Genomic DNA, 17,488 nt, shown 5'->3' on the forward strand with positions numbered 1-17,488 from the left:
GTTTCAGTTTCATCCCAGCAACTTCATACTCGCTCAGTTGAAAAAGTGATCGATCGTCTGAGGCCAGATGTCACATCAAAGGCACCTTTTACTTGTTGATGAGTTTTATTTCCGCGGTGGCGGCGGGGGTGTGTGTGTGTGTGTGGTGGTGGGCGGTGGGGGGGGGGGGGGGGGTAGAATGAGATGATGATGGCTTTCCCTTCTGCGAGAGCGCCGGACACCGATGGGGCGCCATCATCCAATGAGAGGCGGCTTACTCATGAATGCTCGCCCGGTGCACCAATCAGCTGTGGGGTTGCTTGCGCGGCGCCGAGGCGGGGACAGGGGGACGGGGCTCGGCGTCGTTCACATTCTGGCGGCGTCGCAGCGAGAGCATCGCGGGTCTTGTGGGAGCTGCGCCGGAATGAAGAGCTGGTGCAGCGGGTTCATTCATCTTTATTGGGTTCTGGTCTTGGACCCATTTGTTGGCCGTTGTGCAATCACAGCTTCTCAGACCACAGGTGCGGGTAAGGAGAGTGCAGGGCAAACGCTCTTCTGAGGTAGTTTGAGTGACGCTCTTTTTTCTTTAATAAACGCAACGCACCTCTCTGTTAGTAACGCGCCTGCAAGGATAATGCAGCCAACAATTAGATCTCGACTCGTCCTCATTGGCTCCAATCCAACGATTTCCTCGCCTGGGTGAAGTAAGAATTGCACCCGCCTGCTTGGAACTGTGTTGTGGGGTGATTTCCAGAATGCTGGGTGGTAAAGTCTTCTCCCCCTGACCACCTGAGGTTCCTTGGGGAAGTATTGGCCTTGTGAAGTGTGTTTCTTTTTAATTCAATCTTTCGGTTTCCTTCGCCATAGAGGCTGCCCGACCTGCTGGGTATTTGCAGCAATTTTCTGATGGAGCATAATTTTTCCCCCCCCCCCCACTTTAAATGACGAAGTTTGCCTATTGTTTTCCATTATAACTTTACGCTTTGAAGCATCCTTGTCTAATTTGGATTCTCAGAGCTGAGCCTAGTCCAGGCCCCTTTATGATTGTCAGATATGTCATAAAAAATGTAACCTGTTTATGTAGCATGTCTGGCATTGGACAATATTCCCTTGCTGCACTAAACTCTTTGTCATTTAGTGCTTCACCTATCTTTCCCAATTCAAATCCTGCATATCTTTAAAATAATTGCAACCTGGCAGATTGATTCCAGCCGTTAAAACCCATACTGCCCAATTAACTTGATTTTTTTGGAGGGTGGTAGGAAACTGGAGCTCCCAGAAATAAACTAGTACAGGTCACAGCAAACTCCTTACAAACAGCGTTGGATTCGTACCCAGATTGCTGGTGCTATAGTCGTGTTGGGTGGCACGGTTAACGCAATGCATCTCTAATTTTTTTTCAGTTGACCTACAGAGTTGGAAGAAAAGGGTTCTGTAACGTTTATGTTTCAAATCATACTTGCCAAAGATCTCAATGTTATCAGGTCACTACTTCATTGTCTTGAGTTCTGATTGCAGCAGATCAGAGACAGTTTTTGTCAGGATTTCTTTGTGGTATCTGAAGGAAGAAATGCCACTTGTGGATTTATGTCTTTATAATAAGATCCTAATGTGGCTCTGTTGAATTAGAAACAATGCAGGAGAAACTAAGCAGGTCAAACTGTATTTTATGTAGCAAAGATACATAACCAGTGTTTTGGGCTTGGGCCCTTCAACAAGGTATGGAAAAAAAAGAGGCAGGTGCTTGAACAAAATGGTTGGTGAGGGGCAGGGGGAGGATCACAGTTCCAAAGAGCTAACAGGTGGATGAGGGAAGGAGGGATGGATGGCTGTGAATGAAGAAGGGGGGGGGGTTGGAGATCTGGAGGAAAGAAGATAAGAAAGGGAAGTGAGGGAGAACAAGAGGGTAGGCAGGCAGAAACTGGAGAAGCCAATTTTAATGCTATCTGGTTTTAGTGGGCCCAAATGAAAAATGAAGTGTTGCTGTCTGCAAACTTTCATGATTGGCCCCTGGCTCTGTTAATGTTATGTTTTTCTGCATTAAAACATTATGGGTTCAAGGCCCACTTCTGTAAACTGCAGTGTCAGCCCACTCCAGTTTTTGAAGTGTTGCAGTGTCCAATATGATTCTCTGAATGTGACAGCAAGTTGACTCCTTTTCTGAATAATTACAAAAATCCAATGGCAATAATTAATAAACAAGTAAGCAAATCATCCTCTGATCTAGTTATATTTATCCCTCAATCAAATAATGAAAATCTTGCCATTTGAACTTTCTTAATCGGAAGTTTGTGAACACTGGCTGTTGTATCTTTTGCATTACAGTCGTGACAATGCTTCAAAAGAATTTTTGTCCAGAATACTTTGTGAAATAGAATAACATTTTTACATCATGTCTGCTCCAATATTAATTTAAAATAAGGCTATCATTTAATCTTAACACGTGTGATTTTTTAAAAAAAATTTATAATGGTTGAAATTCTATCTGCTTTTAGTAGTCATAATGGCTTAGTAACTACCAACATATTTGCTTATTAAATTTTATGTCTTGGATATTTTTAAGTTCTCTTGCATTAAAAGCAGTGCAACATAAACTATGAAATTAACTGTTTTAAGATACAGATACTGTACTGGAATTAAATTTGTTTCTGCTAATGGGAAACCATTTAATGTTTTCCTGAACTATTCAACATTTTTAACTTTGGCTCAATTATGAAAACTTGTAGGTTCAAATTGACTGTGCTGCAGAATTTTTAAGGGGATTTTTCATTTTTGGTGTGAAAAATATTGTAATATTTCTTGTAATTACAAGTGTTGGGCCTGGGACAGAATGTAAATAAATTTAATGACTAGAAATCAGTCTATCACAATGCAGTGAATAATGGTGAACTGTGGTATGTTTAATTCCTCCATTCTGACCCATCTGATTTTTTTTTAATTGAAGTATGAGTTTTCTCTCTCTTAACTCATGCTCTTTGGCTTGGCTTCGCGGACGAAGATTTATGGAGGGGGTAAAAAGTCCACGTCAGCTGCAGGCTCGTTTGTGGCTGACCAGTCCGATGCGGGACAGGCAGACACGATTGCAGCGGTTGCAAGGGAAAATTGGTTGGTTGGGGTTGGGTGTTGGGTTTTTCCTCCTTTGCCTTTTGTCAGTGAGGTGGGCTCTGCGGTCTTCTTCAAAGGAGGCTGCTGCCCGCCAAACTGTGAGGCGCCAAGATGCACGGTTTGAGGCGTTATCAGCCCACTGGCGGTGGTCAATGTGGCAGGCACCAAGAGATTTCTTTAGGCAGTCCTTGTACCTTTTCTTTGGTGCACCTCTGTCACGGTGGCCAGTGGAGAGCTCGCCATATAATACGATCTTGGGAAGGCGATGGTCCTCCATTCTGGAGACGTGACCCATCCAGCGCAGCTGGATCTTCAGCAGCGTGGACTCGATGCTGTCGACCTCTGCCATCTCGAGTACCTCGACGTTAGGGGTGTGAGCGCTCCAATGGATGTTGAGGATGGAGCGGAGACAACGCTGGTGGAAGCGTTCTAGGAGCCGTAGGTGGTGCCGGTAGAGGACCCATGATTCGGAGCCGAACAGGAGTGTGGGTATGACAACGGCTCTGTATACGCTTATCTTTGTGAGGTTTTTCAGTTGGTTGTTTTTCCAGACTCTTTTGTGTAGTCTTCCAAAGGCGCTATTTGCCTTGGCGAGTCTGTTGTCTATCTCATTGTCGATCCTTGCATCTGATGAAATGGTGCAGCCGAGATAGGTAAACTGGTTGACCGTTTTGAGTTTTGTGTGCCCGATGGAGATGTGGGGGGGGCTGGTAGTCATGGTGGGGAGCTGGCTGATGGAGGACCTCAGTTTTCTTCAGGCTGACTTCCAGGCCAAACATTTTGGCAGTTTCCGCAAAGCAGGACGTCAAGCGCTGAAGAGCTGGCTCTGAATGGGCAACTAAAGCGGCATCGTCTGCAAAGAGTAGTTCACGGACAAGTTTCTCTTGTGTCTTGGTGTGAGCTTGCAGGCGCCTCAGATTGAAGAGACTGCCATCCGTGCGGTACCGGATGTAAACAGCGTCTTCATTGTTGGGGTCTAACTCATGCAAGCCCATGTTAACCACCCAAAGCATATAGTATTGTCACTACAGAAAATAGTTTGTGATCTCATGGATTTGAAGATGCATAATTAGGTAATTAAAAGTTTATAGCATTCATGTTTTAGTTATTTAGATGAGATGAGTTTTTTCTTGTTTATATAATGATTTAGTATCTAGATGCTAGATACAATTTGTTTCTTATTGTTTGTTTCTTATTGTTTCCTTTCTTCTTGCCCCTTAGATAATGGCATCTTTACTATCCAGCATCAAAATATTTTAAAATGCCTCACAGTGCATTCCTCCAGAATTATAATGGACACATGCAATCCACAAGAGCAAATACAGCAATGGAAGTGGGTATCTGCACATCGGTTGTTTAATATTGGTGCTAAAAAATGCATGGGTCTTGACATTATCAACAAAACAGAACCATTAAAAGTATTTGAATGTGATATATTAGGTAAAGCTTTGTGGTGGCGATGCAAAGATGGCACAGTGCATGGTTCTACCACCTATAAACTGGCTGTTAAAAATGGCAATCCAACAGCGAGCATTGATGCAACTGATACATGGAAACAAAGTGGCTCAGACAAGGACATTTGTGAGCAGCCTTATCGGGGTGAGTAATATTACACAATTTTAAGTCAACAAGAATATGCAGTATGTTTTACTAAAAACTCTATTTACCTGGTCTGTTAAATTTCATAGTAGAATTGAACTTGGCTTATTTGGATATTATTGATTTTTTTTTGTAAGTTTTGTGGAAGTTGATTATCTTTGGAAAGGAAATCTTGGGCAGAGATGGGGCTTGGTGCACACTCTGAAAGATACACATCTAATCCCTGTTTAGTCTGTTACAAGGAGGGGAAATTTAAGGGTGAATTTGCCATAATTTTGTTCTTTTTCTGTTCATGAACCTTTCCAGAATTTTAGAGACAGTTGATTATTTTGAGGCTGTTTTCACTGCTCTAATGAAATGGAAAAAGGTGGGGAATTTTCCTTGGACAATAGACACGTTGGCACTGCAACTAATACAATGGTTTAGAGCTCCAGTATTGTGGGTTCAACCCTGCCCTCGGGTGCTGTGTATGTGGACTTTGCATATTCTCCCTGTGACCATGTGGGTTTTCCCCAGATATTCAAGTTGCCTCCCACATTTAAAGCTGTACTGACTGTTGAGTTAATTGATAGTTAAATTGCTTCATAGTGACGGTGAGAGAATGGAGGAGTGGTGTTAATGGGCATTTTTGAAAGATTAAATTACAAAATGAAGTAATTTGGGGAATCTGATTGAGAACTGGCATAAACTTTGGGGCTCATAGGCCTCTGACACAAAAATAATGCAATAAAAATATAATTTGGCACCTGTAGATAAACTCAATATGTTAATTTGTTTGGAGAGATATTAAAACTTGTGTGCACACTAAATAAATTCAGACTTTGACAATCCAGGTAGGATGTTCTGTGTTTAAGAACTGTAATGTATTCAAAGTTCATACCCCCAAGAATGGTACTACACTAAAATCCCTGGTATCCGCCACCTAAGGAGATTGTTGGATAAGTGTATATCCTGGTTGCTTGAGATTGCATGTTGCGTGAACTAATGGCAAGATGCACCAATTTTAAACTTCTGTACTTTTTCCTGTTTATTTTCTGTCATTTTTTTTGCCAGTTGCTTGAATTCTGGATAACATGGTTTTACTGTAATTAAGTTGTTTGGCTTGATTCATGTATATGATGTGTAGGGTTAAAAGTCATATTTAACTCTTTTATCTTTGCAAGATTAATCCATTGGTACTTTTTGAGTTACCTGCTTTCTCACGAGTATGCAGAATTAGTTTACTTCCACTTCTGGAGAAAATGAAAGCAAATAACTGCAAAAGAGAGCAAGGTTTCCTGCTTACATTCACCAGAGATGTGTCACCCAAAAATCTGAAGGAAAGGATGCCATTTTGAAATCCAGACTGAGCACAGAAGTAAAACTTGCTTGTTAGAACTGAATAAGTGCGTACCTGTTTACAGCCAGATAGAGCATTTTTTATTTTGATATTTCAAAGGGAGATGAAAAATAGGGGAACAGATCTTGTAGTTCCATGTGAAGAATTTATCAGAAATGGAATGGTTCTTGGGAAAGTTTCTACCTCCAAACTGCAGAAACAGCATCTTAGATATTGTTTACAGTCACACATCATTATACAGCAAGATAATAATTTAGTTTTAGTTGTTAAATCCTCTGACTTTAATACTTCATCACCAAAGAAAGCTTCCTTATCAATGTTGTTTCTTAAATAGGATTTTCCACTCATTACATGAAGCAGCTTCTCAGATTTGAGATTGAGGTGGGGGTGGGGTGGAGTGTTATGTGGAGAAGGTGAGTTCTGATCTCAGAGTCAAGTCACAAACCTAATTTTGTCTCCTTTGGAATGCACAGAATTTCAACATGTGGGGAAAATTGAGCTGGATTTAATGTTCTTTAACAAAAATAAGTGTGATTTATAACTGTGGGAACATTAAACTGTCATTATTAGAGGTTGGAAATATCAAATTTAATATTTGACCTCGGATAACTTTAATGCTTTGGAATTTGCACTTTGGCCCAGGATTTGTTCTGAATTTATTTTCTCCTGTTAATCTCATTTCATTACCATAGTTTCTTCAAAATCATGGAAGGTTCAAAGGGGAACTATTTCAACATTATTTGGGTAATTCAACTGCTGCTCTACTCTGGTGTGATCACAGTGGTCCTGTTGTACATTGCACTGCATTTTATGCTCTGAATTCCCACTGATGTATATCACAATTGTGTTTTAACTCAAAATCAAATACTGTACATGTTGGTGTATAACAGGGATGGTCAAACTTGCTTAATGTAAGAGCCACAAACGATAAAGCTCAGATGCTTGAGAGCCCCAGGACAAGAACAAAATTCACACGTTTTTATTGTTGAATACACATTTTGTAACAAAAATTTTATATAAATTTTAAGAAATGCATATTAAATGCAATAATATTTATTCATGCGTGCAGTTTTTAAACTGTTAATTTGTACTAGTTTTGGTAATCACAAAGACACACATGTAAACCAAAAAAATGAGAGATTTTAATCAGATTTCCACCTTACAAAATTAGTGTTATTATCATTTTTTATGACTAAAATACAATGCTACAAATATCAGGCTATTAAAGACGCGAGTCAGGTGGGGGGAGGGGGGAGAGACCAGCAGCGCGAGTCAGGCGGGGGAGACCGGCAGCGCGAGTCGGGTGGGCGAGGGGTGGGGGAGACCAGCAGCGCGAGTCGGGCGAGGGGTGGGGGAGACTGGCAGCGAGCCGCATATTAAAGGTCAAAGAGCTGCATGTGGCTCGTGAGCTGCAGTTTGGCCACCCCTGGTGTACAAGGTGTATCAGATGACACCCCAGAATTTCCACTTAAAATGTAGGTTTTGAGCTATGCCTGCAGTATAAGACTACCCGAAGTCTGGCATTTACTGCTGAGAACTTGCTGCTCCAATATTCCTTTACCAGCCATCCCACTGACCAGTGGAGTAGTCTTGGTTATTTAAAATATAGCCAATTCATTTCAAGTAATGGCAAAATACTGTCAATTTACTATCATAACATGCATCAAATGTTCCAAGATAGTGTAATGTAAACGTTAGTGATGTCACTTGGGTGTTGGTTCTTTTACAGGATCAACATGGTGTTGAATATAATTTTAACATTTACTTGAAGTTGATTTACTTGTGTTTACTCCTTAGTAAGTCTTCCTTCAATTTCTAAGCTTGAACTATATTTTTGTGTGGGCCTTGATGTGTGCTACCACTTTCAGGTCAAAACAAGCTTCATATTTTCTTGTTTATCATTTGGTCCCATTATGGTGTTTTATGATAGAGGGAGATTGATGTTTGCCCAGAGAGAGTGCTGCTGTTTATAAAGCACTGAAAACTTGTTTCTTTACAAGAAACCCTGTAAGCTGTTGCAAATTGTGGCTGTTAACTTCGTTTGCTCTGCTTTTAAGATGTGTTAGACAGATTTATAATACATTTCTATTGTTTTAATATAACATTACTATTAACCCAGCTTCCCAAATGCAAGTTTCAGTAGAAAAATATTTAGCGGTAGGACTTGGGAGTTGTGCGAGTGTTTTATGCTGTTCTCCATCACCATGGGGGACACTCTAAACCACAAGATATTAAGGTTCAGATTTTGTACTTACCATATATGATCCCCCCCCCTGCTTTTGGGGTGACATTTTTAAAGTTTAATTCCATCTTGTATGCCAACATGTACAGTAGATCTGATGGTGGGGCAAGCCATAAGATACCCTGCTCCAGCAATATCTGGCTCATTAATATGCTCTGTTCAAGAAAAACCATATCAAATCTTTGCAATTCCAGTAGTTTTTAGAACATTTTTTTTATTAGAATAAAACTTTGTTTTTAATTAGTGTAAAGAATTGTGATTGTTTAGATTTTTCACTGACCCTTCTGTACTTTAATGTTGGTTAATTTAAGTTTTCCCTTGATGGTCATAAGCAGTTGTGGAACTTTTCTGCTGGTTGTATAAATATTATTTTGAGAGTTTTGATTTGGAGTTAATAAAAATAATGATTCGTGGAGCATATTACAGAAGCAGGAAATCGTGCTTCTAATTATTGACATGCATTTTAAGGTTGTTGCATCAATAACTATTTGAGACATTGATAAACTGATATTACATGCCATGGAGTTTGTGAAGTAAAATGATGTGCTTGGAGCTGAGGCCAGGCTTGAGATATTGGAGCTTGGGTTTGGTGGGTGGCTGGAAATTGCTTGGTGTAGGATAGGTTGGAGTGGCGACTGTCATTGAAGCTGGTTAAAGCAGTGGGGGGAGGGGTGTTCAAGGATTGTAATCTGGGCTAATCAGTAAATGCCACAAAACAAAAACCAGATGAAGTAATGAAGGCTTAGCCAAGGGAGTTGCCCCTGGAGTCCACAACAAAGGACCTCAGGACTGTGTGAATGAATTTCTTCAGCATCAATTTAAGACCATAAGACATTAGACCAAAAATAAAGTCTGCCCCACCATTTAATCATGAGCTGATCCATTTTCCCACTCAGCCCCACTGTGTAGCCTTATCCCCACAACATTTGATGCCCTGGCTATTGTGGGGTTGAATAGAGAGCAAATGGAATTATTAAATTGTATACCATTCGAGAGAATAACGTATAATTTACAAAATCGACCAGAAAAATTTGATAAGATTTGGAAACCCTACATGGATTTTATTGCTACGACTTTACCTGAAGCATCCACCAAGCCTCCGTCCAACCCGCCCTAATTAGTTATGGTTTAAGACTATTAAGTACATTGAAATTAATTGATTATAAGATTATTAGACAGGCTTTTTCCTTTCTTTTTTTCCTTTTTGGGGGAGGGTGGGGTGGGTGAGGGGGAGAAAATATATAAAAATTGTAGTATTTTTGTGTCGTAATTTTATTTTTTTTTCATGTTATGGATAAATACTGTATATGTTTTGACACATGGAAAATAAAATTTTCAAAAAACAGCTACCAATGTCTACCTTAGGTATGCCTAGTGACCTGACTTCCACAACAATGGCAACAAATTCCACAGATTTACCACATTCTGTATGAATAAATTCCGATGCATCTCTGTTCTAAGCGGGCACCCTTTAATCCTGAAGTTGTGCCCTCTTGTCCTAGATTCTTCAACCATGGAAAACAACCTTTCAACATCTACTCTGTCCCTGCCTTTCAACATTTGAAATGTTTCAATGAGATTTCCCCCTCATTCTCCTGAATTCCAATGGATACAGATCAAGAGCTGTCAGACTCCTCATGTAACTGTTTTGTTCCCAGAATCATCCTAGTGAACCTCCTTTGAACCCTCTCCAATGAGCACCTCTCCTCTTGAATGTGGGCCCCAACATTGCTCACAGTGCTGAAAGTGAGGTCTCACCAATGCCTCATAGAGCCGCAACATCACATTCTTGCTCTTAAAATCACTGCTAGTATTGCATTTGCTTTTCTCACCATAATCTCAACCTGCAAGTTTACATTCCTGCTATCATGCAGGAGGGCTTCCAGGTCCCTATACGTCTGGGAATTTTCATTTATCTCCCCATTTTAAAAAAAAAATAGTCTGTCTCTTTTTTTGGATCAAAGTGCATGGCTGTACTCTTTCTGACACTATACTTCATTTGCCACTTCTCTGCCCATTTGCCTAATCTGTTTTAGCCCCGATGTTTCCTGTACACTACCTGCTCCCTGATCCACAAACTTGGCTATAAAACCATTCATTCCATAATGAAAATCATTAATATAAAACATAAAAGGAAGCGACCCAAACACTGTTCCCTGTGGAACACCAATAGCAACTGGCAATCAATCAGAATGTAATCCTTGTTTTCCAGCTCTCTGTTTCCCACCAATCAGCCAATGCTCTACCCATGCTAGTATGTTTCCAGTAATACCAAGGGCTCTTGTTAAGTAGCCTCATGTGCAGCATTTTGTTAAAATCCTTCTGAAAATACAAAATCTCTACATTTCCTTTATCCAGCCTGCTTGTCACTTCTTCAAAGAATTCCAATGTTTATCAAGCAAGATTTTTCCCTTAAGGAAATCAAACTGATTTTGGCCTATCCTGTCCTATGCCTCCAAGTAACCTCATCTTTTACAATAGACTCCAACATCTTCCCAATCATTGATGTCAGGCTAACCGATCTATAATCTCCTTTCCACTCTCTTCTCTTTCTTCTCCACCCCCCACTTCTCCACTCCCTCCTCTTGAATAGTGGGGTGACGTTTACAATTTTTCAGTACTCCTGGACCATGCCAGAATCTATTGATTCCTGAAAGATCATTACCAATGTCTCCACAGTCTCTACTCCGATTTCTTTCAGGACCTGAGGGTGCAATCCATCTGGTCCAGGAGATTTATCCACCCTTAGACCACTCAGATTTCTGAATACCTTCTCCCTTGAAATAGTAACTGCATTTGTTTCCCTTCTCTGATGCCCTTCAACATCTGGTACACTGCTAATGTTTTCCACAGTGAAGACTGACGCAAGATGCACATTTAGTCCTCTGCCATCTCCTTGTCCCCATTATTATTTCTCCAATGTCATTTTCTAGTGTTCAAACATCTAATCTCACCCCTCTTTTATTCTTCTTACACTTGAAGTTTTTGTATCCTTTGTAATTTAAAAGCATGTTGCACAGGGAATATAAACAAGAAGTTTATGTTGCACAAAAGCCTGTTTCACAGGGAATATGAACAAGAAGTCTGCGGATGCTGTAAAAACTGAAGTAACACACAAAGAAAGTGCTGGAGAAACTTAGCAGATCAGGCAAATTCCTGATGAAAGGTTTTCTATGGGAGCTGCCTGATCTGCTGAGTTTCTCCAGCTCTTGTTTTTCAGTGTTGTTGGAAGAGGGAATGCAGTCTCCTGATATGTGGTTAAATATTGATTGCATATGAATTTCCTTTGATTGCATGTTGCAGATGAACGTCCTTTCTTCCGCTTGTCCGTGCCTTTAATTTGTTTCTTTTATTCTCTTCAAATTAATTACTTTTTTTAAACATTGATCGCGACATCATCACAGATGTTCTCTTAAACCCCCCCCCCCCCACCCTTCCTCTCTGCAACTTAAAACCTGTTTGGTTTCCCACTTTTTCAGTTCTGATGATCGATTCTTGATCGGAACATAAATGGACATAAGAGAAATCCTTGTGACTTTCCAGACTGCACTGCCATTAATTAAGATTGTGAAGACATTTTCCACATTCCGTTGGTTCAGAAATCCATCAATTTCTGATTTGATTGAATACCGACCAGCTTCCACAACTCATGGATTTTCCATCTTATTGTATGGAAGAAAAAAATTTCATCTCTCTCATAAACCCCTTTATTTTGACATGTGACCCAAACTTCTAACTATTCAATCAAGGGATTTGATTTTTCCTGTATCCATCCTTTCTAACCCTTTGAAAACTTTAAGCTTCAATGAGATTTTGTTTTTGTAAATTCTAGACAATGAAGGCCTCGTCCCCTCGGTCAATCCTCATATGACACATCTGCCATTCCAGGAGTCCGTTTAGTGAATCTGCTTCACTCCGACTGTGGAAAGTGGATCCTTTTCTGTAAGGTGACCAAAGCCATGTGCAGTACTCCAGGTGCAGCCATTCCAAGGATCCATGAACTTACAAATGGACATCTTAACTAATGTATTCAAATTATTTGTAATTTGTTTTCCTCATCACTTGATGGACCTGGGTAGCAGTAGTCATTTTTAAAAAAAATTGGTAGTCCTTTGGTTCAAGAAGACATTGTTATGCACTTCATCTGTGGACTCTAAGGTGACTTTGCAGTCCCAGTCTGGAAGTGCAGAGTCCAGCACAATGACGCACATTAGAAGTTTGTTTTTGTAATAACTGTGGCTGCTGCTTTCTGACACCATTCACTGTTTTTTTTTATCAGTTTTTGGCACTGCCTGTGTTCAAAACTGGTGTAGACTTCATAGCACAGGGCTCGCCAACAGGATCTGTTAGCAGCCGCAGCTTCTAGTTTTAGCTTCCAACAATGTGCAGAAGGACATCCATGTCCCTTTGAGCATCAATATTAACCATTGTTTCACTATTTAAAATAAGCTCTTTTTGTACCAAAGTGGATATCCTTGCATTTTTCCATGTTGTGTTGCAGCTGCCTATAACCTCTCTGCATCTTCCTCAAGATTTGCAATCCCACCTGGCCTTGATCATTCAGCCAAATCACTGCTGGCTATGCACAACTTCGAGGGCCCAATCACTGATCCCTGTGGTACCCCATTAGTCATACCCTATCAATATTCTTGCTCTTAACTTGTCCAATTATTTAAGAAAAGGTTGGACAGGTATATGGATGAGAGGAAGATGGAGGGTTATGGGCATTGTGCAGGGAGGTGGGATTAGAAAGGGGTGTTTGGTTCGGTGCGGACTAGAAGGGCCTAATGGCCTGTTTCCGTGCTGTAATTGTTATTATTTATTATTATTTTTCAATTGCCTATTTGCAATCAGTCAATATATTACCCCAAATCCAATTGCTGGGACCTTATCTTAAGCCTTCTGAAAATATAAAAATAGCGCATGCACTGGTTTTCCCTGCGCCCCCCCCCCACCCCACCCAACACTCTGGTTTCCAGTAGATCAGACGAATAGATAGCATGTTATTACCACCTTTTAATTATTTTAATATTTTCCCTGCCACTGGTGTTTAGCTCTATCATTTCCTGTTTTTATTCTCCTTTTTAAAAAGTGAGGTTGAATGGACGACTGACCAATTAACAGGCAGCATTTGTAGACTTTTGAAAGATTATAACCAGAAACTTTGACTTTTTCTGTGGATTTGGATCATTTGATTGCTTTGGAATTTATTATTAGCTTTTAGTTTTGATAACTTTTCTCGCAATGTATTTTAATACATTTTTCATTATATCTTCTTCTCACTACATGCTGTACTTGTCTGTGCTTGTCCTCTTCCTCTTTACAGTCCAATTGAAACATCTATCATCCATTTTGTTTCTTGTTAGTTTACTTTTTTGCCTTCATTTTTTTTCTTTGCTGTGTTCTAAAATGGTCTCAATCCTCAGACCCTATGCTATTTCTGTCAACATTTCTAAGCTTCTTCATTGGATTTAATATCTTTACTTTTTCCTGTCAGCCACAGCCTATTGAGTTAATGTATCTTAAATGAATGTTTTTGTTTTATAAACTTTTTTTTCTCCACATGGTTGATACTTACAGCATTTTCTGTTTTTTTTTGTTGCTCCTTGGGTTACTTTAGTCAATTCTTCTATCAAATTTTTTTACTGTTAGTTCCTTGAATGTGGCATTCTATTTTGTCCAGGGAGAATGGACAAGAGGCAACGATGGAAGAGAAAAATGTTTGAACTGTCTTCGTGCATCAGAGAATTTTACAAAATCATTTCCTGAACCATGTTTAAAATGAATGCTGTTGGTATGGTAATCTCAATCCTGTCAGAGGGAAATTCCCAAAGTTGTGTAATTACAAATTAACATAAATGAGCATTGTAAAGACAGGCCTTTTGGTCCATGATGTTGTGGCAACCAGTATAAACCTACTCCATGATAAAGCTCACCTTTCCCTCTCTCACTTCCCATAATCCTCTATTTTTCTCTTGCATTCATGTGACTGTCTAGTCTCTTAAATGTTCATGGTGCATCACCCTAAACCACCACACCCAGCAATGTATTTCAGGCATGCACCACACTCAGTCAAGTTTATTGTCAACTGATTGCACAAGTCTTCTTTGGCTTGGCTTCGCAGACGAAGATTTGTGGAGGGGTATGTCCACGTCTGCTGCAGGCTCGTTTGTGGCTGACAAGTCTGATGCGGGACAGGCAGACGCAGTTGCAGCGGTTGCAGGGGAAAATTGGTGGGTTGGGGTTGGGTGTTGGGTTTTTCCTCCTTTGTCTTTTGTCAGTGAGGTGGGCCCTGCGGTCTTCTTCAAAGGAGGTTGCTGCCCGCCGAACTGTGAGGCGCCAAGATGCACGGTTTGAGGCGATATCAGCCCACTGGCGGTGGTCAATGTGGCAGGCACCAAGAGATTTCTTTAGGCAGTCCTTGTACCTCTTCTTTGGTGCACCTCTGTCACGGTGGCCAGTGGAGAGCTCACCATATAACACAATCTTGGGAAGGCGATGGTCCTTCCCAAGATCGTGTTATTGCACAAGTAGAACCTGACAAAAAGCTTTATCTGGTCCTTTATGCAAAACATGCAGACACACAGACAGACAAAGAATATATATGCAGGGCAGTATTCATACATGCAAAAAATAATGTTTTGTAAATGTGAGAATCTTGGGTGGTTCCTTTGATCATTCAGCATTCTCACTGCTCATGGGAAGATGTTCCTCTGCCTCTGATGCTCGTGTATTTCTTGAGTCCTCAATGATTTTGTGCACCCTCTTCCAACAACGATCCAAGTAGATCATGTCGGTGGTGGGGAGGGAGACTCCGGTGATCCTCTCTGCCTCCGATCCATTTCTCTGCACCAACAGCGCCACACTGTGATGCACACTTATGCACATTTTGTTTAAAATGTACCTCTTGTATCTCCCTTAAACTTTCCTCCACTCACCTTAAACCTCTGGTATTGGCCATTGCTGCCTGGCAAAAAGGTTCTGGTGGTTCACTCTATTCGTGCCTCTTTTAATCTTGTATACCTCTAAGTCTCTTTTCATCCTTTGTCACTCCAAAGAGAAAAATCCTTGCTTGCTCAATTTTTCCTACTAAGAAATGTTCTCTGATCGAGGCAGCATTCTCCAAAACAACCACGTGACCCAAACTGGACACAAACTCTAACCAGAGTTTTATAGAGTTGCAGCATTACCTCGCAGTTCTTGAACTCAATTTCCCAACCAATGAAGGACAGCCTAAATCACCCTAACAACCTGCAAGGCAATTTGACAGATCGATGATCTGGGACCCCAAGATCCCACTGTTTCTCCACACTGTTAAGAATCCTGCCATTAACCTTGTACTCTGCCTTCAAGTTTGTTCTTCCAAAGTCCATCTCCTCACGCTTTTCCAGAATGAACTCCATTTGCAACGTCTCCGCCTAACTCTGTATCCTGTCTATATCCCATTGTAACCCAGGACAACCTTTCACAATATCCACAACAACTCCAAACTTTGTCATCTGCAAAGTTCTAACTCACATCTCCACCTATTCATCCAAATCATTTGTAAAAATCACAAAGAGCAGGGATCCCCTGAACAGATCTCTGCGGAACACCACTAGTCTAAATGTATTCCATCTATTACCATTTTGTGAGCCAGTCAATTCTGAATCCATGCAGTCAAGTTTCCTTGGATCCTATGTCTCAAGACTTTCTGAATGAGCATACCATGAGTAACCTTGTCAAATGCTTTACTAAAATTCACATGCACCATACCCATTACCCTACCTTTATCAATTTGTTTTGTCACCTTCTTGAAAAACTCAATTGGACTCCTAAGACAGAGCCTTGCTGACCATACCTAATTATTGCTCATAACCCTCTCCAATAATTCGTTCACCACATGCGCAAGACTCGCTAGTCTCTGATTCCCAGGATTCTCCATACTCTCTTGTTCTAACGAGAGCTACGCTTTCCATCCACTAATCCTCTGGTGCCACTCCTGTGGACAGGGAGGATGCAAATATCATTGTCAATGGCCTCTTTCCTCGCTTCCTATAGGAACTTGGGGTATATCCCATCTAGCCCTAGGAACTTATCCATCCTGATGTTTTTCAGAAGTTCCAGCACTATTTCTTTAATCTTTCCATGCTGAAGCACATTAGACTGATCTGTGCTGACCTTGCATTCATCAAGGTCTCGCTTCCTGGTGAACACTGAAGCAAAGTATTCATTAAGGACTTCCTCTTTCTTTTCCCTGAGGAGTCATCTTCCTGTCCTTCATGGACATCTAAAACACTGTGGGTTTTCCTTGATCTTGTTTCCGAAGGATTTCTCCTGTCCCCTGATTCCAAAATCCCTCGAGTTCCTTCCTGACTCCTTACAATTCTCAAGAACAGCATAATCGTTAGCAAAACGCTAATACTGTGCCAGCAACCCAGGTTGGAATCCACTGTTGGATGTTCTCCTCATGTCCACATATTTCCTCCCATGTTTTAATGAAGTACAACATGAGAGGATTAATTGGTCACATTGGTGTATTTGGGCAGCACATTAGGCCAAAAGGGCCTGTATTAGTAAATCCTGCCTGTTTTTTATTTCCTAAACCTTAAGTATGCTTCCTTCTTCCTCTTGACTAACTGTTGCAAGAATCCCATCAACCATGGTTCCTTTACCGTACCATCTTTTCCTTTTCTCAGTGAGACAAATCCATCTAGACTACCCTTAAACAACCTTCACATTTCAGTTGTACATTTCCCTGCGAGCACCTGTTTCTAATTCACACACCCAAGTGCCTGCCTAATATCATTAGTAATTTGCCATTCCCCAATTAAATACTTTCCCATACCATCCATTCCTATCCATGGCCATGCTGAAGGTCAGGGAGTTGTGGTCACTGTCTCTGAAATCCTCAAGCACAAAGATGTCTGTCACCTAACCAAGTTTATTGCCTAGTTCTAGATTCAGTGTGATCTATCCAGATGCTGATTTGTTCATACTGTCTCAATTATCATACTTGGACATCTACAGAATTCTGCTCATCTAACTCTTTGGCATGAAAGAAGTGTTGGTCAATATTGGGGAAGTAGAAGTCAACCATAAAAAACAACCCTGTTATTTTTGCGCCCTTCCAAAATCTTCCTACATATCTGGTCGTCAGTTAATGGGGACACTGCTGGAATTGCTGTAATGGCAGCTGTTGAAAGTGCGGGCCATGAATAGCATAGACGCAGTGCTGCTCTGCA

At 40.8% G+C, this 17,488-nt stretch overlaps 1 protein-coding gene across 2 annotated transcripts in view; it reads left to right on the forward strand.

Moving 5' to 3' along the window:
* Positions 1–253: 253 nt before the first annotated feature.
* ly75 (lymphocyte antigen 75) overlaps positions 254–17,488 on the forward strand; it is a 139,144-nt gene continuing 121,909 nt past the window's right edge. Inside the window, exons 1-2 of one of the 2 annotated variants that reach the window (XM_069935393.1) lie at positions 254–506; positions 4,306–4,683. In XM_069935393.1, the coding sequence (XP_069791494.1) occupies positions 260–506; positions 4,306–4,683 (625 nt within the window). In that variant the 5' untranslated portion in view covers positions 254–259. The remainder of the gene's footprint in view (positions 507–4,305; positions 4,684–17,488) is intronic. The other variant, XM_069935394.1, reaches the window with a different exon arrangement.

The sequence above is a fragment of the Narcine bancroftii genome, chromosome 4 (genome assembly GCF_036971445.1).
Source record: "Narcine bancroftii isolate sNarBan1 chromosome 4, sNarBan1.hap1, whole genome shotgun sequence".
Lineage (NCBI taxonomy): Eukaryota > Metazoa > Chordata > Chondrichthyes > Torpediniformes > Narcinidae > Narcine > Narcine bancroftii.